We start from the raw sequence: 24830 nt of genomic DNA on the forward strand, positions 1-24830 counted from the left end.
AACATCATTGTCTAAAACTTAGTGAACATTATTCAATGTTAGTTTTTTGTTCATGATTTCATTCACAATTCCATTCAAATTCCTCTATGATACTGAGGATAAGACCAGGAACTCATGTAGACTACAGCAGGATAGTACAACCTAGTATTAAAACTCAGATATAAATAGAATAATGGAAAAGAAACAAGCTTATATTATTACAAGGACAGTAAAGCAGCTTGATAGAAGCACCTTGTCTGACCTTGGCTGCAGGAGCTTCAAGCTTTCCTGAGACCCAGGAGTCTGGTTATTCTATTAGCTCTTAATAAGCAGAACTGTCACACTGGGAGCTATGTACAGTATGCCTGGAGCACTTCCAGCCCCTCTACAGGGTGGGTATCTCAGTGAGATGTACAAATGCATTCACACACAGCTGAGCCCATGCCCTACAGTAACCCACACACACTTCACACAAACACATCCCCAACCACTAATGACCACTCGTTTTAATTACTCAGCCTCCATGCTGGATGTCTTCATCGTACAGGCTGTATTCAATGCATGTCATCATTTTTTTTTTTTTCCACGGGCTATTGCTTGAAAGGCCACTGTAACAACTCCTAATATGATCTTTTTGCTAAATATGAAATGCTGAAAGAGGCTGTGCCAATATCAGAGCTGTAGGCCCACAACTTGTATGAAAGAAAACAGAGAGAAAATTGTCCATCAGCTTCAGCATCCATTCAGGACTTCTTGCACTCATTCTTATACAGAAAATGCTGGAGCATTTTTTTTTTTTTTGTGCTGATATGACCTGATTGAGGTGCTGAGCGGGAGGTGAAAAGAGCAATTGCTCACGCTGTGCTTTCTGAACAGTTGAACTTTTCAACTTCCACTGTGACAAAAAAAAAATAGCAACCACCTCCCACGGGATTACATATAAAACTACTGAGAATGACGAGCGGTTGAGGGGAAAAAAAAAAAAAAAAAGAAACAGCAACCTTAACCAGCATCCAGAAATTAACTTTCATCTTCACATAAATAAGTAAACATGCAGCACATCATTGTAATTCTTTTCAGAAAATCACCAGCTTAACCTGATTCTCTACTCGCTCTCCAAATGTTTTTTGCTATTTTGATATTTGAAATTATCATCAGAACAAGTTCTTTTCCTTGCAGCACTCTTGAGTATTTCATCCTGCCTACTGTGTAAACACCCAGCAAATTTTTAGATGGTGTAAAAATTGTTTGGGATTGGCACTTTTAACTTATTTAATTATTGATTATATCTTCAGACCAGCTTGAGAGTTCTTTGTCGTCTGTGTCTCGGATCCCTATGCAAGATCAAAAGCAAGAGGAAAGAGAATGCTCTAGGTTTCCAGCCCACTCATGAGACATTAAATGTGGGATGACAAAGGCAGTTTCTCTCCTATTAATATTAATGTCTTTGTTCATGAATACTAAGACAGCAACTTTTAACATTATCTGCTACACATGTTCCTGTAACAAGCAAGACAAGCAGTGCATGTGGTGTCATGCTTTTACATGATATGATGAATACAATTCAAATAATCCACTGATCCAGTCAGAGAATACAAACCACAATACTTTATTTGGGTGAGTTAGTTTGAGCACATCCTTACAAAACCCTCGACTGTAATATGGAGCCAACTGCACAGCACAGCATCTAACTGGCAGTTAACAGAAATGAAATAACAGGCAAATGCTTTTTATAAACAGCCGTCACTGTATATGGAAGGCAAATTTAGGTACGAAAATTATATCCAATTAAGGTGTAGCTTCAAATCTGAAACATGTTTCATCTATACAAGAAGCCTCTCTTTAAAGACATTTTAAAAAAGGAATGTCAAACAACAGTGCTGTAATGAAGGGGGATTTATTATTGATACTCCCAGTGAGGTTTTGAGAAATAGCGATGGTGCATGTAACCAACAGTGGATGAGAAATGAGGCCAGGGTCAGGCAAACTGTGGACCAAGTGCTTGTGTCAATATAAACAAGAAAAAAATAACAATAATAACGGCGTATTGAAGTTAGCTTTAGTGTGTCTATGACCTATGAAGACTTCTTCTGCTTCTTCTTCTCAGCTTCCTCCTCTTTCTCCTTCTCAATTTCAGCAACCAGTGTCTCGATCTCTTTGGACTCTAGGATCTGTTGAATATGGAGAGCAGAATAATGTTCACTAAGAATACAAAAAGTAAAAGTGAATAAGCTGCCAAGCAACAACTCTGCAACAACTACCAACTACCCAGGAATGCTTACTTGGAAGAAAAATCTGTCTGCTTCATAGGCAGTTTACAGGCATGTTCCTTAGTGATGTTTTTACATAAAGAGGTGTGGAGGGAATGCACTAACAAAGATGTTTCAAACCCTGCTGCTACAGCTATATCTCAGACATGTGTTTGCTGAAGCAGTGCAAAGCTCCATTGTGCTGCCCAGTTCCATGCTTTGCTTGCCTGAAAACACTAACAAGGCTAAAAAGTGGTAGCTAACATCATGTAATAATGTATAGCGTGCTAAGCGCATTAATAAATGAAACGAATGAATATGAGATTATTATTCAAGCCCCAGCGCCGCCAAGCGGTCACTATTGAGCCCCTCTGCTCCAGGGGCGCCGTATCATGGCTGACCCTGTGCTATGACCCCAACTTCCTGGGATATGCGGGAAAAAAAAGTGTTTCACTGTACTGTAGGCAAATAAAAGCTTTGTTTTTCTTCTCAATATAAAAGTGTGCCAATGTTTCAGCTATGAAACGTGCTGTCCTCATATCACATGTAAATGAAATCTGAGTCTGTGTTTAACTGTGGGGTGAAACCTGCTCATCCCCAGTGTCTGGGCTACTGAGGTGTCCACCCATAAATAATAAAGAAAATTAACCACAGTGAAAATCTTAAAGCATTCAGGGCCAAATTTGGGTTGCAACGATTTTAACACAGAGAGATTCATAAAGAAAGAGATATACCTAAAGAAATTAAGAAAGATAAAACTACTATTTAATCTAAAATCTTGCTAGTATTAAAAAGTGGAGGCTTAGATTAGCATTCAATTTAACAAAATTGCTTGCTTCCAGATTAGAACAGATTAGTTGTGACCAACATCCACATTTTAGTTGTTTACATGAACATACATTTATTAGGACTATAATAGCTTCCATATACCTTTTGCCAAATCAGTTAAATGTAAATCTGAACATGCATAAATTTAAACAACAAGTGATGAAAGCCATGTTTAATAGCCTGTAAAAGCATTTAAATATGCAGTGCAAACAACCATCACCATCAGATACAAAAAAATCAAAAGTATATTACCTTGAGAGGCTGATTTCTCCTGATCACTGCCAGCTCAATATTCTTTCCACCAGACTGGACAACCTGAGTAACATTATTCAAATGGCAATAAACACAATGAACAAATTTGATAATGTCTGGGGGAAAAAAGTGCATGTGTTTATTCTGTTTATTACCTCCAGTAAGGCTTTAATAGCCAGTTTGATAGCGTCATTGTCGCTAGCGATGGCTTCGTCCGTGTAGTTCTTCTCGAGAAACTCCCGCACAGTTTTGGCACTGCGTCCAATCGCATTTGCCTAGGAACATAATGAAAGAAACGATTGATAAAACCACAATCAAACACCTGAGCCAGCCATGTGTTATTGGTAGCATGGCTGGCTCATGCATTGTGGAAGACCTGAATGAGATCTGAATTGGGCCCTCTCTACTAGAATGACATTTTTCAGGTGCAGTTAAAATCACAGCTGAAGAAACCACTGCATTTATCTTTGTCTTTGTTCTGATTTATTTATAACTGCACTATCCGTTAGCACTCAGACAAGGATGGGTTCCCTTTTGAGTCTGGTTCCTCTCAAGGTTTCTTCCTCATATCATCTCAGGGAGTTTTTCCCTGCACTGTCACCTCTGGCTTGCTCATTAGGGCTAAGTTCACACATTTCCAATTTATTCTGATTTAATTTAATTTGAATGTATTTATTTCTGTAAAGCTGCTTTGTGACAATGTCCACTGTTAAAAGTGCCATACAAATAAAACTGAATTGAATTGAATTAATTTTGTCTCATCTGACTGCAGAAGTTCTTTACATTAGCTAGTACAGAAATCTAGGTGCTAACATTTGTGGTTAGATGCAAGACAGGACACACTATCCTAATAGTTTGTTGACATAGAGGTGGCATCTAACTGAGCTCCAACCACAAACTCTGGACCTCTAACTAAGCTTCCTCATGATGTGTGTGAGCAAAATGCATCTGTATCCTCTTTCAGGAAGTTTTATTACAGCACTGGTTTGTTTTAAGCATAGACATGAGCTTACAAGTGTGTAAGTTTTTTGTTTTGTTTTGTTTTGTAAATAGTGATTGCCATTGCCTGATGAAGGTCAGCACACTTTTGTCTGTGTGTATTCTCTTCCCCATGTTGATGAATGCCATATATATATATATATATATATATATATATATATATATATATATATATATATATATATGAATATATGGCATTCATCAACATGGGGAAGAGAATACACACAGTATATATATATACCCCAGTAAAACAGGACACCCAGGATGACCGCTTAAGAGTTCCTAAACATTCTGGTGTAATATAAAAACTAAAATAGAAATAGGAACGTGTTTCAGTTCCATTTCTGTTCATACATTTCCTAGGGGCGCCAATAATTGTGGTATGTACTTCTGTTTAAAATATTTGTGATGACGATTTATTTTCTTAGAATAAATTTGTTTCAATTAAAAGGTTATATCTACGAAGGCGAGTGAAATGAAAACCTTAAGACCGAGACATAAATTACAATTGAATCGATTTTTTTTTTCTAGAGGAATCCTAACATTTGTTAAGCGCTACATTTGCACTGAAGCAACTGACGATTATGTAGAAAAATGATACACTATGTGGTGCGACACCTATTTTCATCATTTGACTCACCCTCATAAACAGCACAATGAAACACACCGTACGTGGTGACTCTGACGGCAGTCTGACTCTCTTACCTTCCATGCATGGTACGTTCCTGAAGGGTCTGTCTGATACAGACGTGGAGTCCCGTCATAGTCAAAACCCACAATTAGAGCTGAAATGCCAAATGGCCGCCGTCCATTGCTCTGGGTGTAACGCTAGTGAAAAATAAAGAGACTGCATTAATATGCCACAGTCAAATGAAAAGCTCTATGTGGAAACAGTTTGGATTTTGTCATAAAAACAACCATTAAGCTATATGTTTTAAGCTATATGAATATGACTTTACTCGACTGATGGCAGAACAAAATTCACATTAATTTTATACCTAATTAACATTTGATTACATTCATAAAGATATTTGACACAGTACGCAGACAATAGTACATGTGTGCAAAATGAGGCAGAGCGAGAGCACATATACTGGTGTGTTTACGTGTTGCTTGTCCAGAAAACTCAGTTTTAACTTCTCTATATCATTTATTAAATGGCACTCTTTGCCCTGCTGTGGTACATCTAATGCCCTCATATTAGATTTGTTAGTTAGTTCAGTATCCAAGAACCGGTACCTGTTTAAGCGTAGCAATGTAACGCGTGATGTATTCTACAGTAACAGGGTCCTCTACTGTAAGTCTGTGACTCTGGCACTCCACTCTTGCTCTGTTAATGACGATCCTTGCATCAGCCGTGAGACCTGTACAAGAACAAACCATGCACGTCTGGTTTTCAGATATTACATACCCCTTCAAGCTCAACTTCATGTTGTTGAAAAAAGAGAATGTTCAGCTTTTTTAGACCAAAGTAATAATAGCAATATATTATGTAATCATATAACCTACAACAGACATGAGATTGGATTACACACACACTGGCACATTCAAACACAGTGCTGGGAAAAAAAGTAAGCTTACCTGCAAAGGCCATACACACATGCTCATCGAGGGCACAGATCTTCCTAACCGTTCTCTCCTCCTGCAGCTTGGCTACAGACTTTTTTTCTACACCCAGAACAACAATGTCTTTACCCCGGATTCCAACCTGTATGAGGAAACAAAATAAAGGAAATCTTCAGGACAAACTGCACGTTTGAGCAAAAAATAATATAGAAACAGACTACAGTAGCGGGAGCGCCCGTGTTTTGTATGCGCCACTGTACAGCATGCATGCGCTCGCATCTCACGGTGCTGAAACTCTGGTTAAAATCAACACCTATATCTGCTGCAAGTCAGACCTGCCACTAAAACGATTCAGAAACGTGTGAGCTGTTGGCCTTTAGTGTGATTCAGTGATTAACTCCAAATCCCGAATTGTATCCCCCAGTGTTGAAGACTACAAATATGAAGAATAAAGAAACGTTGATGGTGGGCGAAGACACGAGAGACTAAAGATATGTATATTCTTAGCTTACAAACTCATGTGAGTTCTTAAATCTCTTTCTTACTGTTATGTACACTACATGGCCAAAAGGAAGTGGACACCTGATGATGACTCCCGTATGTGCTTGCTGAACATCCCATTCCAGATTTAATACCCTTCTGCTGTTATAATAAGCTCCACTCTTCTGGGAAGGCTTCCCACTAGATTTTGGAGCGTGGCTGTGGGGATTTGTGCCCATTCAGCTACAAGAGCATTAATGAGATCAAGCACTGATGTTGGTGAGGAGGTCTGGGGTTCAGTCAGTGTTCCAGTTCATCCCAAAGGTGTTCAGTGGGGTTGAGGTCAGGGCTCTGTGCAGGACACTCGAGTTCTTCCACTCCACAACCTTAGCACACAACGTGTCTTCATGGAGCTTGCTTTGTGCACAGGGGCATTGTCATGCTGGATCAGGTTTGGGCCTCTTAGTTCCAGTGAAGGAAAACGATACACCATACACATCCTATACAACTGTGTTCTTCCAAATTTGGGGCAACGGTTTAAGGAAGGAACACATATGGATATGGTGGTCAGGTGTCTAGATACTTTTGGCCATATATTTGCAAAACAGACATATTAGCACTAATATCACTCCTATTTTTACTTGTTGACCAGTAACTCATACGAGTAGTGGACTAGCTGTCTGTTAAAATAAAAACTGATTAGTGCAGTACAAAGTATCAAAGTGAATCGTGTTTCATTATGACAAAAGAAAAAAAATTCAAAGGTGTAGTCTTATGTAACGTGCAGCTGACGAGCTTCATCTCACCTGAAGTGTTACATTTACACTGCTTTTTTCCACCTGCATTTCTTTACCGTCACTGCTCGACTACTGAGTGCTTTACTCTAATCGACTAGTCTATGCAACCCCTAATATACATTAAAAAAGCTTTAATCAGCAAAATAGATCTTAATAACAGTGCGGTAAGTTCTTCTCTCTCCTAAGATCGTCCTATTCTACGTTCAGAACCTAGGTTACTGGTGTAAACAGAATAGATAATGCATATTTATTTGACTTCACAGGTATACAATTGCACACCTGTGTAAAGTGCACTTATGCGGTAGGGACTGTGTACTTGATAACATATCCACCAAGTGTAAAAGTAAGGGATAAAACACAACAGGATGTGTGTTTTAGCAAAATAATTGATGATAAGGTGGTGAGAAGTTGATTAAAAAAGAAAAAAGTATGACGTGTTTTATTCCTCTTCTACTACAGCCAACCATTTGTCAAAGCTAGATTTTTTTACTACTTTAAGAACACCACGTTGTACTTTTTATCCATTTATAGTTACGTTTAATGTTGTACGGACAACTGCAGCTCAAAATGTTAGCGAGAAACCACTAAGCCCTCTGTTCTGAAGACTCTCCTGTGTCTTACGTTTTCATCTGTTACAAAGCACTGACACTGGAGACTCCTTCCACACAATACTAAACAAACGTCTCCTTAGAATCCGCTCATGTGGAGCATCTGCCATACAAGACCGTGTGAATGAGTTACTATAGAAACAATAACATATAAGAGCAAGCGCATTAATATAAACCTTGCGGCTGGAACAAGTGCCAGAGCTGCTGTTATAGAAAATGAATCAACAGCATCTGAGCATTCAGCAGCGCTGTGGTAAAAGAATCAGTACATGATTACAATTTCAGTTTCAGGTTATAAATTGAAATTTAGATGCAGTGGGCACGCTGCATGGTGGCTTAGTGGTTAGCACTGCTGGGGCTGGGGGTTCGAATCCTGCCTCTGCTCTGTGTGTGTGGAGTTTGCTCTCCCTGTGCTTCGAGGGTTTCCTCTGGGTACTCCGGTTTCCTCCACCAGTCCAGAAACATGCATCGTAGGCTGACTGGCATTCCCAAACTGTCCGTAGTGAGTGTGAGAGTGTGTGTGTGTGTTTGTGTCCTGCGATGGACTGGCACCCCATCCAGGGTGTCCCCTGCCTTGTGCCCTGGGATAGGCTCCTGTGCAGGATACTAGGTGCAGAAAATGGATGGATGGATATAATGCAATGTCGCCCCCTACAGGCGCTGTGTATATCACACAAAGCTCTGTGCATTGTCTTATAGCAATAAATACACTATTAATATTAACAACTTCGGAATCTTGAGATACTATTACACTGTACACATGTTTGTGTAATTAGATTATCTGTTATAAAGTCTATAAACAGAATAATCTGCTCACTCTGTAGGCTTTGGCCTGGGAGTCTAGACGCGAGAACATGCAAGTCACGATTAGCCGACTGCTCATTCAATGGCGCTAAAGTTAGCCAAGTTAGCTCTGTCGCTAACTACTCATTATCACTCTCATTATCATTACAATGAACATTTTACCACCTCTATATTTATTAAACAGCGCTGCAACAGAAGTACTTCTATATACCCAGAAAAACTGCGGTTATGTTCAGGATATCTCAGCTATCTCAGACATCTCAGCTAACGAGGTCAGCCGTTTCTGCTAAACACAGCTCGCGCTCACACACTTACAGCCGTGGAGCCTTTCTTCACCGCTTCTTGAGCATATTCCACTTGAAAAAGATGACCGTCAGGAGAGAAAACAGTTATAGCTCGATCATATCTAGCTGCCATTTTCTGTAAACTAAATCAGAAACGGATATAAGCTTCAATACTAAACAGCATACACCAACTTCCACAACAAGCGTTTTGGAATCCAAGAATCACACTTCGCATGCGCGGCAGGGCTAAAGCATTGCATTCTGGGAGTTCGTGTATTGACGCGTCTACAGCGCCGCCATCTTAGTTGAGGCGACTTCTGGGTTTAGCCACATTGTGTCAAAAGCAATCTGTTCCTGTAAAGTGCATAATTTTACATGAAGTGAAGTAGAACTGTATTCATTCTCACTGGTTTTATGTTCATTAGGTGTGGTTGCAGTGCACACTTTTCATTCTGGGATTCTGTGACTATACCGTGTTGTATTTTTGATATGCTACTGTGTGGTCCTGTAAAAGGCTACTGAAGAAGAGCATTCTTCCATGTTATTGATTTGTGTGTGTGTGTGTCACAGCCCCTAAAGTAGCCCCTGAATAATTCAAGTAAACTCTTGCGAAGAAGCTCAAAGGCTCAAATTTTTTTTTATTAATCTGATCCCTGTATGAAGGATAAAAATGAAACAACCATTCACACTGTGCAAAGCAACCGGTAAAACTAAAACCATAAAAAACTGTAAATATAACTGTGAATATACTGTGCATACCTGACGAGACCAGCAGAACAATACAAACACTGGAGCTGCATTGTAGTGTATGATCACCAGACTGCAGAAGATCAACAAGGGTCTCCATAAAGCCCATCTCAGTGGCATGATCTTCATTTACTAAATACGGGAGAACCAACGTTACTGACATGACCACACCAGTGTAGTTTCAGCATTCCAGCTAATACTATAGGCTGGTGAAGTTCTAAACTAGAACTATACATCACAATACATCAGGATATATCAAATGCAGGTTGAAAGTTGTATAGAACAAACTGAGAGTTTACTTTTATTAGCTGTGAGAAGATTGACCAGAGAACAAGAGATGGCCCTCTGAACCTCCAGGTCCTCTGACTGCTGAAGAGCACAGCATGTCTCTAGAAATACAGTGGCCACGTGGTTCTGTGCTGCAATCAATCAATCATTCAACAAACAAATAAAATCATGTTTAGTTTGATAGAATGTTACTACAGTTGACTAAACAAACAGAACCTTTGTGGATATGCAAAAAAAAAAAATGTATGTACTATATTTCTATCAAGTGCTTCCACTGCAAGGGCTTAGCAACACAAGTTTTGACTTTCACTTATCAGGCCAGAAAATAAATGCTGATAAGTTTAACTGTCCCAGTATACCTGAATTCACCCTATATAAAAAACCAGCTTGGGTGCACTTCCCAATAACAATTAATCTTAGTGAATAACAAACAACGTAAAGAAGAATGTACGTTACACACTACTTTGTACTGCAAGTGTTTTCCAAATTTCTTTATTAAGTAAGGAATAAAACACGAGGGGGCATGCAGTTATAGGAAAATTATCCACAACAGGGTGGTGTGATAACTTAACTACCCAAAAGTGGATTATTCTGCAATAAAAGCATGTCCCAAAGTGTTTTAATCCTCTTAAACCTCAGCAAATTGCTAATATTACAAAATTAATTTTGTTAACAAACACGTCATGCTTTTAGTCATTTATAGTTACATTTCATTTTGTAGAATATCACAAGACAAGTTCCTGTTCCTGTTACGACTTACATTACAGAAGCTGTAAAGAGTTGTTCCCTTATCAGCCTCTCTTTTTTTCTCACTCTTGAAGTTAATAAAACAGGAAAAATGCAGCTTGTGTGTTACAGAGAAACTGGAAGGTGCAAAGTCCTGCCCTGACTATTCTCCTATGGAGGAAATCTTACAAACGGTTACAAAGCTCTGACACCTGAGATTCCTTCACTAAATTTTAAATAAGCATCTCTGTACAGAGAACTTCACCATATCAGCATTTAGACCTTTTTCTTTGTTAAATATCAACACACTTTTTATCCATTTATTATTAGCCTTATATTATTTGGTGGAGCATCCACGAAACAAGTCCCTGTGAGTTAACGTGAAACAATAAAGTATTACAAGCACATTAATGTAAAATTCATTTGAATTACAGCTGCTGTTGTAGGACATTTATAAAAACCTTCTCACAAACTTAAATATTCAAAAGTCCTATAGTGTAGGCTATATTAAATAACACCATGTCCCATCATATTATATTTCTTACTTATATTTGCGTAAAACGGGCTGTAATTCAAACGATAGGTTTATATTAATGTCAGGAGACAGCATCTTCATCTGAGACATTACTTACCCTAATCCTAGAGATTCATTTACATCATTTATGATATTTATCTCCATCAGTGTTATACCTTTGCTGCCTGTGGATGCAGCACAAACAGAACGGTAATGATACTCACCACACAGTGGTGTATCAAGAATTAATTTAGGAGAGAATGAGAATATATTGCTAAATAGAATCATTACATGAGCTGTACAATTAAATTAATAACTGTGATGCATTCATGCATTTTGGGAGGATGTTAGACAGTATTGTATAGAAGCAGTGATTCTGAGTATTCCGAAGTTTTCAGTTAATTATTTAAGCCACAGTCTACTGTCAGCCTTATTAATAATTTTAACAAGTATAGGAAATAAAATAACATTATGACACATTTGCACTGAAAATGATTAAAGTAACATGCTAGTAATAGGGGAAAATTTATCTTATAAACCAACTTTACCCTTCTTTTTCTCTTTCTGCAGTAAACCTCTATTTCTTCATCGCTGTCACCACAGTGTCCCTGAGCTCAGAGTGTAGATAGCTGGCAATTTTTTAATCAAAAGCAGGAAAAATGCATGATCCTGATTGGTTAATCCTTTTTCCCATCAAAGTAGCTGGTAGCCCATAAATGTCATTAAACAAACTTAGGTGCTCGTTTATCTGACCTCTGGTGGATAAATGTGGAATTGTAATGATGACTTCATTGACCTTTTAGGAACATCAGTAAGTCGAGGAGCAGCACCGTTGTGCAGTGGGTAGTGTTAGCACCTCACAGATCCAGGTTCTCCAGTATGATCCTGAGTTCGGCGTTTCAGATGTTCTCCCTGTGTCTCTGTAGGTTTCTTCTGGGTTCTCTGGTTCCCTCCCAATTTCCACTAGGTGGACTGATGACATTAAACTGCCCCTGGCCATGAATGAGTGTGTGAATGTGTGTGTGCATAGTGCCCTGCAAAGGCTAGCATCCCCAGGAAGGGATTATGAGACAGAGGGGCCTCAGGGCATGGACACACAATTTTAATTTGTCTCTGTTCTAAGTTTTTTAGCCACTGGCACATTTTACAAGAAACTGGAGACAGGTCTGACATTGAGCCAACTATGAGCCAAATAATGACACATAGCATTCATAGCACTCATGCTGCACTGTACATTACATTTCTAAATATGTTAGCAGTCAAAACTACAATAATGAGGAATTTTCATGCCATTGCAGGTTTTCTAAATGTGCAAAATTATTTGCACTGGGTGTACCCAACTTAAAGGAGCAATAGTAGATTTTTTTAATTTGTTACTAGTAGAAATGAACTGGAAAATATGTAGAACATGGAAATAAAATTGGTTAAGTAGTGTCCTCAGAACAAGTTTATCTATGTTTAAGTGAGCTTACTGTCAGTCTATTTATAGAAACTCCACAATGTCTCTTCACTCCATCTCAACTCAGTCTGTTCATACAGAAAATATGAAGGAATCCGGTACATACCTGGTGCAGCCAGATACTTTTACTGTGAGCAAAAAAAACCATGCTGCACTCCCAAAATACTTAATGATAAGAAACATGGAAAACCACAATGAACACTGGTAGAACTTTTCCACGCTGGAAAAACTTATTAATGACAAAGGGGAAACTGGACTTTGAATTAGCAGCGTTGCTTATGGACAGGTATGTAAATGCATTATCTGTTCTTCCTGAGAAGGCTAAAGAAATGTGGCAAGTTTTACAGGGTTACCATCAAGAGCATCCTCACTCTCAGCATCACAGTTGGGTTTGGAAGCTGCACAGCTCTGGACTGCAAGGCTCTGGTTAGAAGTGCACAAACCATCACAGGGGCAGCCTTCCTATCACTGGATGACATTTATAATACCTGGGTCACAAGGAGAGCCTATAATATATCATCATGAATAGAACCTACAACTATCACAGCCTGTTTACACTCCTACCATCAGGTAGATGCTACAGGAGTGTAAAATCAAGAACCACATGGCGAAGGAACAGTTTTTTTCACCAGCACATACAACTGCCTCTGTTCAGTTCTGTGCACACACACACACACACACAAAACTAACGAACCTTGCAGCACACAACAAGTTGCACATTTTTTTCATATTTTGCACAATGCACTTTCCGACTGCTGCCTCTTTCCACATAAGGACATAACATGTTGTTATCACTGCGCTATAACTGCGCTATATACTGTATATATAGCGCAGTTATAGCGCAGTGATAACAATCCAATGCCCAATGTCTATTTAACTGTACATGTTTACTGCACTATGGCCTATCTTCCTCACTTTCCCACTTGTATTATATTTATATTATACTTGTAATATAAAGCATACTCCATCCTACAGTGCAATTTCTTTACTAATTTATAACACTTTCTGAACAGTATTGAGGTGATCGGAAGGAATGCAGAGTAAGAATTTCATTGTATAGTGTACCTGTTGTACTGTCCATAAAGTCTTGAATCTTGAATCATGCCATTAGTCTATTAATCAGGGTATTAAAATACACTATATGGCCAAAAGTATGCAGACACCTGATCATACACAGCCATACGTGGTCCTTTCCCAAACATTTGCCACAAAGTTTAAAGCACACAATTATCTTGAATGTCTTTGTATGCTGTAGCATTAAGGTTTCTCCTTTACTGGAACTACGAAGCCCAAACCTGTTCCAGCATGACAATGCCCCTGTGCAAAAAGTGAGCTCCATAAAGACAAGGTTGGAGTGGAAGAACTCGAGTGGCCTGCACAGAGCTCTGACCTCAACCCATTGAATACTTTTGGGATGAATTAGAAAGCTGACTGCACACAGGCCTCTTCGCCTGACATCAGTGCCTGACCTCACTAATGCTCTGGTGGCTGTATGAGCACAAATCCTCACAGCCACACTCCAAAATCTAGTGGAAAACCTTCCCAGAAGAGTGGAGGTTATTATAACAGCAAAAGGGGGACTAAATCTGGAATGGGCTGTTCAGCAAGCACGTACGGGTATGATGGTCGGGTGTCCAAAACCTTTTGCAATATAGTGTATATAGAGTTTATATATATTTTTTAATCGTCTTGTTAAATAAATACATCAGAGTGAACTGTAATATTTAAATGGTCTAACTCATGGAATGCTCTATGAAATGCCTTTTGCCAAAAAAAAAAAGAGTGAGAGAGAGGGAATGGACCTGATGGTTGCACGAACCATTAAGATGGTGAGATACTGATGGAAAACATTAGACCACTTCCCTTTTGTGTCTTATTATTCAGCAGGGATAGAGGATGGAGGGATACTCCCTTAAAATACATTCAAATTCCCAAAAAAAAAACAACCCACCAAACAAAACCCCTAGATGTTTCATAAAGGCTTTTCATATCTTAAATGTGCTTTCCTATGTAGGCTATAAAGTATATACATATACACTTGCTAAACCTCGCTGTTAAACCTCGCTGTTTTAGTAAGCCTTTTTTTCCATGTGAAAAGCTGTTGGCTGCTTTAGCTACCGTACCATTAGGATTAAACGCGACCGTCCATTAGGAACCATCGGGAACCATTAAATACCATTAGTGTACCATTACAGACCATCAGTGTTACACTACAGAGAGTGAAAACACAGCGCTTTGAGTCAGAACACGCTGTAAAGGCTTGAAACTGTGTGAGCAGGGTGGTGGTACTGAATCAGATGTATGTTAGGGTGGTGTTTTGTTGGAGAAAGCGCAGTTAGACGGATGACTGGGATACAAAGAGCAGCTCCACGCTGCAGCTGCACGCGCTGATGTTCCGCTACTACACTATTTAAGGTTGCGTTAACAAACGGAAGATCTGCTTTATTACACTTCAAGATGTCGCGTCGAAAGCAGACAAAGCCGAGTCCTCTGGAAGGTAAGCGCAAGGCTACAAATTCGCTTATGCTTTAAATTAAACAGCGAAGCCGAATGCACACTGATATAATGGTAAAGTACTCCGGCTGCTTTGTAATGCTGACCAACTTCAGTCGTCTGACCATTACTGAGAGTCTGATCATTACTGAGAGTCTGACCATTACTGAGAGTCTGATCATTACAGAGAGTCTGACCATTACTGAGAGTCTGATCTTTACCGAGAGTCTGACCATTACTGAGAGTCTGATCATTACTGAGAGTCTGATCATTACAGAGAGTCTGACCATTACAGAGAGTCTGATCTTTACTGAGAGTCTGACCATTACTGAGAGTCTGATCATTACTGAGAGTCTGACCATTACTGAGAGTCTGATCTTTACTGAGAGTCTGATCATTACAGAGAGTCTGACCATTACTGAGAGTCTGATCTTTACTGAGAGTCTGACCATTACTGAGAGTCTGATCATTACTGAGAGTCTGACCATTACTGAGAGTCTGATCTTTACCGAGAGACTGACCATTACTGAGAGTCTGATCTTTACTGAGAGTCTGACCATTACTGAGAGTCTGATCTTTACCGAGAGACTTCCAGGCTGAAGACTCTGACCGTTACTCAGTCTGACCATTACTGAGTCTGACTATTACTGAGAGTCTGATCATTACTGAGAGTCTGATCTTTACTGAGAGTCTGATCATTACAGAGAGTCTGATTGTTAATGAAAGTCTGATCATTACTGAGTCTGACTATTACTGAAAGTCTGATCATTACTCAGAGTCTGACCGTTACATAGAGTCTGATCATTACTGAGAGTCTGATCATTATTGAAAGTCTGACCATTACATGTGCATATTATAAATCATTTACGTTTGCATGTTTGGATGTTCTGTTTTTTTTTTTTTTCTCAAAAAGTTTTAGTTATGTATCTTTTGTTCAAACACAGGATAGGCAAAGCAAACTGACTGCTAGTGTTTAGTGGATTTAAGTAAGCTAGGCAGTTCTCGTGAGTTTTAGTTAGGACACAGGTCATTAGCCTACAAGTCTGTGATGTACATTAAATTATTATATACAATTTAAAGAACGCACTTAAGATGTTTTGAGCTTGTGGACATGAGGTAAAGTGCTGGAGACAAAATGTAATTTCTGATTATCTATAACTGAAAACTAGAACATGCACAATCCATCCATCCATCTATTTTCCATACCGCTTATCCTACACAGGGTCACAGGAAGCCTGGAGCCTCTCCCAGGGAGCTCAAGGCACAAGGTGGGGGACACCCTGGACAGGGTTCCAACCCATCACAGGGCACAATCGCACACACACTCACCCACCCATTCACACACTATAGACAGTTTGGAAATGCCAGTTAGCCTACAACACATGTCTTTTGACTGGGGAGGAAACCAGAGTAGCCAGAGGAAACCCCTGGAGCGCAGGGAGAACATGCAAGCTTGTTCTCACACACACACACACACACACACACACACAGGGCAGAGGCGGGATTCGAACCCCCAACCCTGGAGGTATGAGGCAAACATGCTAATCACCAAGCCACCATTGAAGGGGGGGTGCCCTGTGTGTGTGTGTGTGTGTGTGTGTGTGTGTGTGTGAGAGAACAAGCTTGCATGTTCTCCCTGTGCTCCAGGGGTTTCCTCTGGCTACTCTGGTTTCCTCCCCAGGGAATGGTGGCTTGGTGATTAGCATGTTCGAATCATCATTAGCATGTTTGAATTGTCTTGAATAAATAGTACATTCATTCATCTTCAGTAACTGTTTCATCGGTTGCGGTGAATCCGGAGCCTATCCTGGGAATACTGGACGTGAGGCAGGAATACTCCCTGGATGAGACCCATGGCAGGGCACCATGCACACACTTATTCTCACCTAGGGGCAATCTAGAATAGCCAATCCAACTGGCAGGTTTTTGGGCGGTTGGAGGAAACCTGGAGAACCCGGATGAAATCCATGTGGATATAAGGAGAACATGCACAGACAATAAACGGGTTCTCCAGTTTCCAGCGACCTCCCAGTCGAGCTCAGGCTCAAACCTGAGAACATGGAGCTGTGAGGCAGCAACATTACCCCCATGCAAGAAGCTTGTCTTAGTGCATGACATGTCTGGTTAACATGGGACATGCCTGTAGGTGCGGATGACCGCCACTTTGGGCTGCCTAGGCAAGTGCATATGTTTCAGGTTTATTGTCATGTGCACAAGCACAGTGTACAATATGAAATAAAATTGTTACTTGCACGTTCTCACGTATCAACATCACAACAATAGATACAAACATGCATTATCTACATAATTGCACAGTGAAGACAATTGCACAGTTGCTCATTGAGTGGTGAGTGCCTCAGTATTACATTAATTGCACATTTGCAGAGTTCCAGATTGTTTTTGGTGTTGTATAGTAGCAGTTGATTGAATGGTTTTAAGTGGCGAGTGTGTACAGAATTCAGCCGAGTGCACAGTGACATAAATGCTACAAGATCCTGGAAATGCTGCAGATGTGATATTCAAGCAGAAATAGTACATTCTTAATGTGCTCCTGGTCTATTTGCATAACACATCTTTATGCTGAAAGATTTGTGTTTTTTCCAATATGCTGAATTTGAAGGTTATGCTTGTGGATATACTTGTAGGTCCATGATCAAGAGACTAACCACTGACTCTATATGCTAGTTATTACAACCAGGACTGACAGTACATGTCAGTATAATGTCAGTGTTGCATTTCTCTAATATATTGTTTGTCTGATTGCTGCTCTAACATTGTTATAATAACACATCAAATGGACCATGCATTAGAAAGCAGGAAAACCTCTAATGGTCTCCACTTCCATTAAGGTTTTTCCATCATGATGCCCGCTAATGGTTCTTACTGACATCCATTAGATTGTTGCCATTAGGATATTGTTCCACTGTTTTCTAGCACGGCTGATGGTGGTTTCACCCGTTGTTGTTTTCCATTAGTCTAGTTTCCATTAGAGAATTGTTTTCCCATCAGGATATAGAATAACAGCTCGCTCTTTCTCTCATATATACTGTATCGCCAATCATCACTCGACTGATCTGTTCTGTAAGGTGCCTACATTTTCCATCATTTTAGTAGATAATTCAAAATTTTAAAACTTTTGTCTTATCATTTGTACAGAGTTTGTAAGTGCTCTTCTTTGTTTTGATGATGTGATATTGCTGGGACATCACAGACATTTTGACAACTGGTATTTGATTACACACTGAATTGTTTAGACTTTTGTCTGTCTTGCTATGGCATGGAACTGTCCGACTACTTGATCAAAGCATGACGTTCATTTACTGTGTGAGCAAATCATATTTAACTAGTAAGCGTTTTGACATCTTCAGGCAGACTGACTGTATTTACCACTGGGTTTGTTAACCTGGCTACTTACCCAACACGATCTTTGCAGGAAAACAGCCTGAAGAATTAGAAAGCAAAATAAAAATAAAAATATTTCCATCATTTTGGTAAATTATACGTGTTTATGGCTTCTTAAAGTTGACCCAAAAGCATTTTGGCTGTTTGCCAGAATTCAGCCACAGCAACATATATAATAAGTGTGTTTATGTGTGTTTGTATTTAAGATCATGAAATGGACCTTGAAATTTCGAGAATTCCAGCTCCCTACATGGAAAGAGAGGAGGAAGAAAGATTACTGCAGGATGATTGCGAGTATCACAGTGAATCCTCAGAGGTAAAATTTTTGGACGATCATAATTATGATCATTTATTATGCATGTATTATGCATCTTGAATGAACATGCATTTTTTTATTTATTAGCAGATTGGTGACAATATGAAAATATTTCAGATTGACACTATTTCTAACACCATCTGTGAATTTGATCCATGAAATGTAGTAGAGTTGCTGAATATGAAATGTAGAGGAAATGTTCCATCGAAGTATATGGAGGTTATTGTTTTCTTGCCATGTCAACAGAGAGAAAAGAAGATCACAGTGGAGTCCCAGAAAATCTCTCTGCTGGAGCTCATGAAGAAACAGATCACTGTCAAGAGACAGAGGGATTTCTTGGACAGTGATGAGGAGTCTGTTGTTTCTTATAAACTTTACCAGGAACTTCAGGATAGTTACGTAATACTGAAAAAACGTCTCAGAGAGAAGGACGTGATTATTGCAGAGAAGGACACTGCAATTAGAAAGCTGAGCGAAAAGTGCAGAAGGATGACGGTGGAGCTGGACAAAATCAGACAACTGAATATTTGCCTTCAAGAACAACTTTTTTTAAATGAAGAAGGTTTGAAAGACTTTTTTGTTTCATCTTGATCACTTGTCAATCTCTTGTCACAATATATATACAGTTATCACCTAGTCTAATCTTTTACCTAAACACAATTAGATTTAATAGTAGTAAAATATATGAATGTAATGTATTTGTATATTGTCACAGGAACGCAGACACAACACACAATTTACACAGAAAACACAGAATGTTCGTATGAGCCCTATGAAAATGTATTGGTTCCTAATGTGAATGAGCTTAAAGAACCCCCACCTGAGGATCTCTTAGAGAAGGACTTCGGGAGGGTAAGATGTAACTCCAAATATTTTTTTCATCATCATTCATATCTGTGTGGCAGTCTAGGAAAACCTGTCAGATGTCACTGGCTACGTTTACATGGACACTAATAATCTGATCGTAATTGGACTAGAAGCACAATCAGATCTAAAAAGTCACATGTAAACACGTCAATCGGAATGAATTGGCCAAAACCGATTAAAATTTCATTCGGATCGTAAGGGGTGGTTTAAACCTTTTCTAATCCGATGGAGAGGACATATAAACACTTCATCGGGTTGAAAATGAAACCAGATAGTTCTGCGCATGTGCAATGACGCACAAACATGTACTGACGTATGACGCACGGCTGTCAGCGGTATTGGGGCTCTGACCGTAGCCTCACAAGGTGCCATGTACCACTTCACCATTGAGCATAGTGTCATAAATGACTGTCGTGTCATCCTAAAATTCTCCTTCCACTCCTCGTCTGTGAAGTGGTGCAAGACGACGTTGTCCCACCGGTCCTTGCTTCGGACCCTCATCCACAGACGCCTTGTTCTGGGCTCGGGAAGGGGCATTTTAATTGCTTGATAAATACACGCAGTACCGCACAAAACATCACGCGCTTGTCGTCTTCTAATTAGCAGCTGAAACAGGCAAATGTTAAGACCGCTTTTTAAAACGAAAAAAAGAAGCAATGGCAAGAGAGTGGCTGCTAGTATCTGCATGTTGGAACGGCTGGAAACGTGTAATCGTGCACTGTGCGCATGCCAGAAGATTCTGTCATGTAAACGCGCATATCAACCCGATTACTTTATTCAGCGTTCTTGTAAACACTGCGATCGGATTAATCAATCTGATTGATTTCATTCCGATTGAAACAAAAAGTGTCCATGTAAACGTGACTACTGTTATTGAATTCTGACAAACAGCCTTATAAGCACGGCCAAACTGGACAGTTGAAGATTGGAGAACGTCACATGATGTTGATAGAAGAGGATCCCATTGCGGTCCTCTGCTGTTGTAGTCCATCCACCTCAAGGATCGACGTGTTGTGCATTATGAGATGCTTTTCTGCTCACCACGGTTGTAAAGAGTAGTTATTTGATTTACTGTACCCTTCCTGTCAGCTCGAACCAATCTGTCCCCTCTCCTCTGAACTTCTGCTCTGAACTTCTGCTCACTGGGTGGTTTGTGTATTTGATACCATTCTTTTTAAAAATCTAAAAAAAAAACAAAAAAAAAAAACAGGAGATCAGCAGTTTCTGAAATATTTCATCAAAAAGTCACTGAGATCACATCTTTCCTCATTTTGATGTTTGATGTGAACATTATCTGAAGCTTTTGACCTGTATCAGCATGATTTTATGCACTCTGCTGCTACATGGCTGATTGGATAATTGCATTACTATTAAAGTGATCATTAGTAAATTTGTTAGCAAAATTAGAGTTATTTAGCAAAATTTCACCATGTGACAGGGTTTTCCCAAGCCACCACACATTTTATTTGCCTGAAATACTTCTGTTGAATAACTATACTGTTTACAGTGTTTTATTTTCAGGTTATAGAAAAAACTTAATTATATTTTAACTTCAATTTCTTTAATATACTTTGTTAAAGGTGGACCTAGGACATGGGGTCCTTTTGGACAAACAAAAATGGAAGGCCATCCAAAGAATGGATTCTCATTCTAAGTTTTGTAAGTCGTTGGCTGTAGCCATCTGGGGCCTTGAGACGCTAAAGGAGAGGAGTGTGACCGGCTCCAAATCAAATGCCATCAAAGGGTCCGTGGCGAAGCCTCCACTATCACCAGAGAAAGTTGGTGTCATTAGAGGTAGTTACATGCTAACAAGTAATATTATAAAGAATGGTCATCTTTAAAACCATCACTGAGCACTGTTAAATAAATCTATAATATTTGCACTACTCAGAATGACTGAGCCACCGGAGGACTTTGATTAGCACGTAGTTACTTCCTTTTAACTTTGTAAATCATATGGCTTTAGTGTTTCACCTGCTGAGGATGAATTTAATATTTGTATTCATTTTCTTGAAAAAGAGTGCCTGAAGGACCGACTACAGCAGCGTGGCTATCAGAAGGAGGAAGTTGATGGGCAGCTGCGTTTAGTTCGACGTTTTCTGTCTGAGAAAATCTGCGACATCAAAAGGAAAGTCAGTATAAATTTAGAGGTGAGATTGGTTTAGTAATATATAGTGTTCATGTTAGGGATGCACTGATCAAACAATACCTGAGACTGCTCCTGTGCTGACGTCCTCATAGTAACCGAGCCAATTCTCATCCACCTTCTGTTGCCAAGTTATGAGAAATATCAAAGGCACGGTGGTGACCTGCTTTAAGTCAAACTGTGTCCTTTGTTCACGTGCAGCAGACATGTTTACATCGTTAAATACATCAGTGGATTGGGTTGAAAAGTTTGATCCAGTACAGATCCACAGTGTCACACCAGTTTTGGCTCCCATACCAATGTTCAATTTCACATCAGTGCATCCCTAGTTCCTCAAATTCTAATATGAAGGAAGTTGTTCATCTGCTTTATTGTTGCAGGGTACCAGCCCCTCCACTAGTTCACAACTTTCTCAGACCTGAAGATTCGCCACTCGTTTTGCTACTGGGTGCCACAAGATCTACAGCTACAAAGGACTATGAATGACTGTAAAGTGGAACAAACTTTCCTCCATTAGTTAAACAAAGTGCATTTTTAGGTTCAACCCAATTATGGAACAGTTGTATATACTACAGTGTTATTATCAAATGTGATGTAATGCACATTAAACCACAACACTGTTGAATTCTCAAACCTGACTGGTCATCAGATGTTGATTCATTTTCTATAACAGCAGCTCTGACAGTAGTGCCATCTCTAATTCAAATCATAGGTTTATATTAATGTGGTCGTTTAAATACGTTATTGTTTCCGTAGTAAAAAGGGTATGGAGGGCACTCCACAATAATCTACAGCTATTCAAAATGGATTTAAAAAAGATGTCACTTCAAACAAAGTAAAGTGTATAATTATTGATATGGTAAAGCTTTCTGTAAGGAAACGTTTATTTACCATTTATGGAAGGAGTCTCGGTTGACAGTGCTTTGTAATGGTCAGTTTTCTGCCACAGGAAAATCTTCAGGACAGAGAACTTTGTGCATTTCAGTTTCTCAGTAACTTCAAGAAAGTAAAAAGAGAGGCTGGCGAGAGAACAACTGTTCATAGCTGCTATAATGTAAGTGATAACTGGAACTAACTTGTTCCATAACATTAAACAAAACTAGCTATAAATGGATAAAGTATGTCGTGTCATTCATGAATAAATTAATAAGTTGTAATCTTTGTCAAATTACTGTGGTATAACTTCAGGGAGGTAACACATCACGCAGGCTGCTGTTGTTGATTATTTTCCTATAACAAAACACCCTGTGGTGTTTTATTCCTTACTTGTAGTTTTATTACATTTTATATGTAAATCCAATTTTGTTTACATAGTGCACTATGTAATTTTGTTCCTTGATATTATGTTTTTATGTGTAGGGGTTTTTTTTTTTTTTTTCTCAAATATTACCCTTGTAATCCAGAATAGTAGATTTCACCAACCATTTCAGCGAAGATGATTGAAATAGATTATTTATTATTATGTGTAGTTGGTGGTGAGTTAACAGGTCAGAAGCTCTTGAATGTTCATAATCTGCAAAAATGAATTTACCAAACATAAAGTCACAAGATTGAAAGGAGAAACTGAGATTACTGTTGTTATTTTTGGTTCCATAACAAGAGTGCCTCTCTGATCTAATCACATTCAGTAAGCACCTGCAGTGTTTCAGTGATGAAATGCTGTGTGTGTTATACAGAGCTGTATACTGCATGTAAAGACAGCAGGTCAGTAAGCTGAAAAACTCACAGAATGCCTCTGTCTGGACAATTTCCCAGGACAGCTGGCAGGTACAGGGCTGTAAATAAGACCCCTTGATTTCTGTATTCCTTTTTTTTAAACTCTTTTGTTGCAAATTTCAGGATTAATTTGTGTGGATATTTATATCCTACACCTTTAAAGGTTCTATGTAGACTATTTCCCCAGCAGAACAGTGCCAAGTAGAACCCTTTTTTGGAGGTAAATACATTATCCAATCCCTAAAGAGCCCTTTTTCTAAAAATATATAAATAACGACTGCTAATATTTATACATTCGGTGATAAATTAATGACTAAATATAGGAAATCAATGCATCAATGCACATGCATTTAGTCTAAGTTTGCTTTCAATGTGTAACATTTCTTATCTACGATTAACGGAGATAAATAAAAAATCAACAAAACTCTGAATGTCAGTGTGGGTTTAGAAGAATTCTGAATGGTGGGATGAAATAGATTTTCAGTGAGCCTGCTAGACTGCTGAAAAAATAACCTAACATTTCCTTGAATGCTCAGTGTAAGAGTTAAGTGTTGCTCAGTGAGGAGTTGACCTGTCCCTCTTCTCTACACATGTAATATCTACACACGTTTATAGCTGATGGTACTTCTATGTAACTCTCTACAAAGCACATCATGATTTTTATTTTTTGCTAATTTATTATGTTTATGGTGCCAGGAATTGGTGACAGCCAGTAAAAAACATTAGTTTTATGAATTTATTGCATATTCACTTTGAAAGCACCTTTTTAATTATTTATTTTCTAAAGACAGCTATTCACCAAACCATGAGCCAGAACAATGGGTTTTAAAGTGTGTGTGTGTGTTGTTGTTTTTTTCCTCATTATCAAGTATCTTGTATATTTGATAGCTTATTTAATATCTTGACCTTAGTAAGATTAAGGTATGTAGTAACACAGAATATAGTAATATTACCATTTATGTAAATGTGATTGTTTTGCAAAGTATGGATTCCATAAAATACAAATTTACTACTGGTGCTGAAAGTAATTTGTTATAGTTCTCTTCCGTCCCAGATCCTGTAGGTGATTACTGTGCCCAGTAGATGGCATTAGAGGCACTGGCACTGGCATTTACATTTCCCTCACAGGTTGCCAACCCTGGTTCTGGAGTACCCTCTGTCCTGCACATTGCTAACATGCCCACTTCAGTACAGTTAGGGCTGTTAATTAGCTGATTAATTAACTCAAGTGTGTTGGAGCAGGAAAACACAAATGCACATAGGACACTAATGCACTCCAGGACCAGGGTTCTTAAACCAATGATGTAGCA

At 39.0% G+C, this 24830-nt stretch overlaps 2 protein-coding genes across 2 annotated transcripts; one reads left to right on the forward strand and one right to left on the reverse strand.

Moving 5' to 3' along the window:
- Positions 1 to 1567: 1567 nt before the first annotated feature.
- Positions 1568 to 9079, reverse strand: psma8 (proteasome 20S subunit alpha 8). The gene is made up of 7 exons (XM_026944697.3): positions 8878 to 9079; positions 5889 to 6015; positions 5547 to 5671; positions 5013 to 5135; positions 3464 to 3583; positions 3309 to 3371; positions 1568 to 2150 (listed from the first exon to the last, which is right to left on the reverse strand). Exons 1-7 carry the CDS (start codon positions 8977 to 8979, stop codon positions 2055 to 2057), a joined length of 756 nt encoding a protein of 251 aa, XP_026800498.1. The 5' UTR covers positions 8980 to 9079; the 3' UTR covers positions 1568 to 2054.
- Positions 9080 to 14741: 5662 nt separating this feature from the next.
- LOC113545329 (BEN domain-containing protein 5) lies at positions 14742 to 23367 on the forward strand. The gene is made up of 7 exons (XM_026944644.3): positions 14742 to 15077; positions 18682 to 18791; positions 19038 to 19353; positions 19507 to 19643; positions 21239 to 21452; positions 21678 to 21808; positions 22185 to 23367. The coding sequence occupies exons 1-7, from the start codon at positions 15038 to 15040 to the stop codon at positions 22224 to 22226; spliced, it is 990 nt and encodes a 329-aa protein (XP_026800445.3). The 5' UTR covers positions 14742 to 15037; the 3' UTR covers positions 22227 to 23367.
- Positions 23368 to 24830: the final 1463 nt, after the last annotated feature.

The sequence above is a fragment of the Pangasianodon hypophthalmus genome, chromosome 19 (assembly GCF_027358585.1).
Source record: "Pangasianodon hypophthalmus isolate fPanHyp1 chromosome 19, fPanHyp1.pri, whole genome shotgun sequence".
Lineage (NCBI taxonomy): Eukaryota > Metazoa > Chordata > Actinopteri > Siluriformes > Pangasiidae > Pangasianodon > Pangasianodon hypophthalmus.

Excerpts from the sequence above, each read along its gene's own strand:
- LOC113545329 (XM_026944644.3), top strand. The coding sequence starts at position 15,038 with ATGTCGCGTCGAAAGCAGACAAAGCCGAGTCCTCTGGAAG. Across the intron at positions 15,078-18,681 it reads AAAGCCGAGTCCTCTGGAAG|ATCATGAAATGGACCTTGAA; the intron begins GTAAGCGCAAGG and ends TTTGTATTTAAG. Across the intron at positions 18,792-19,037 it reads ATCACAGTGAATCCTCAGAG|AGAGAAAAGAAGATCACAGT; the intron begins GTAAAATTTTTG and ends CCATGTCAACAG.
- psma8 (XM_026944697.3), bottom strand. The coding sequence starts at position 8,979 with ATGGCAGCTAGATATGATCGAGCTATAACTGTTTTCTCTCCTGACGGT. Across the intron at positions 5,672-5,888 it reads TGTGTGTATGGCCTTTGCAG|GTCTCACGGCTGATGCAAGG; the intron begins GTAAGCTTACTT and ends GTTCTTGTACAG. Across the intron at positions 2,151-3,308 it reads GGAGAAATCAGCCTCTCAAG|ATCCTAGAGTCCAAAGAGAT; the intron begins GTAATATACTTT and ends CATATTCAACAG.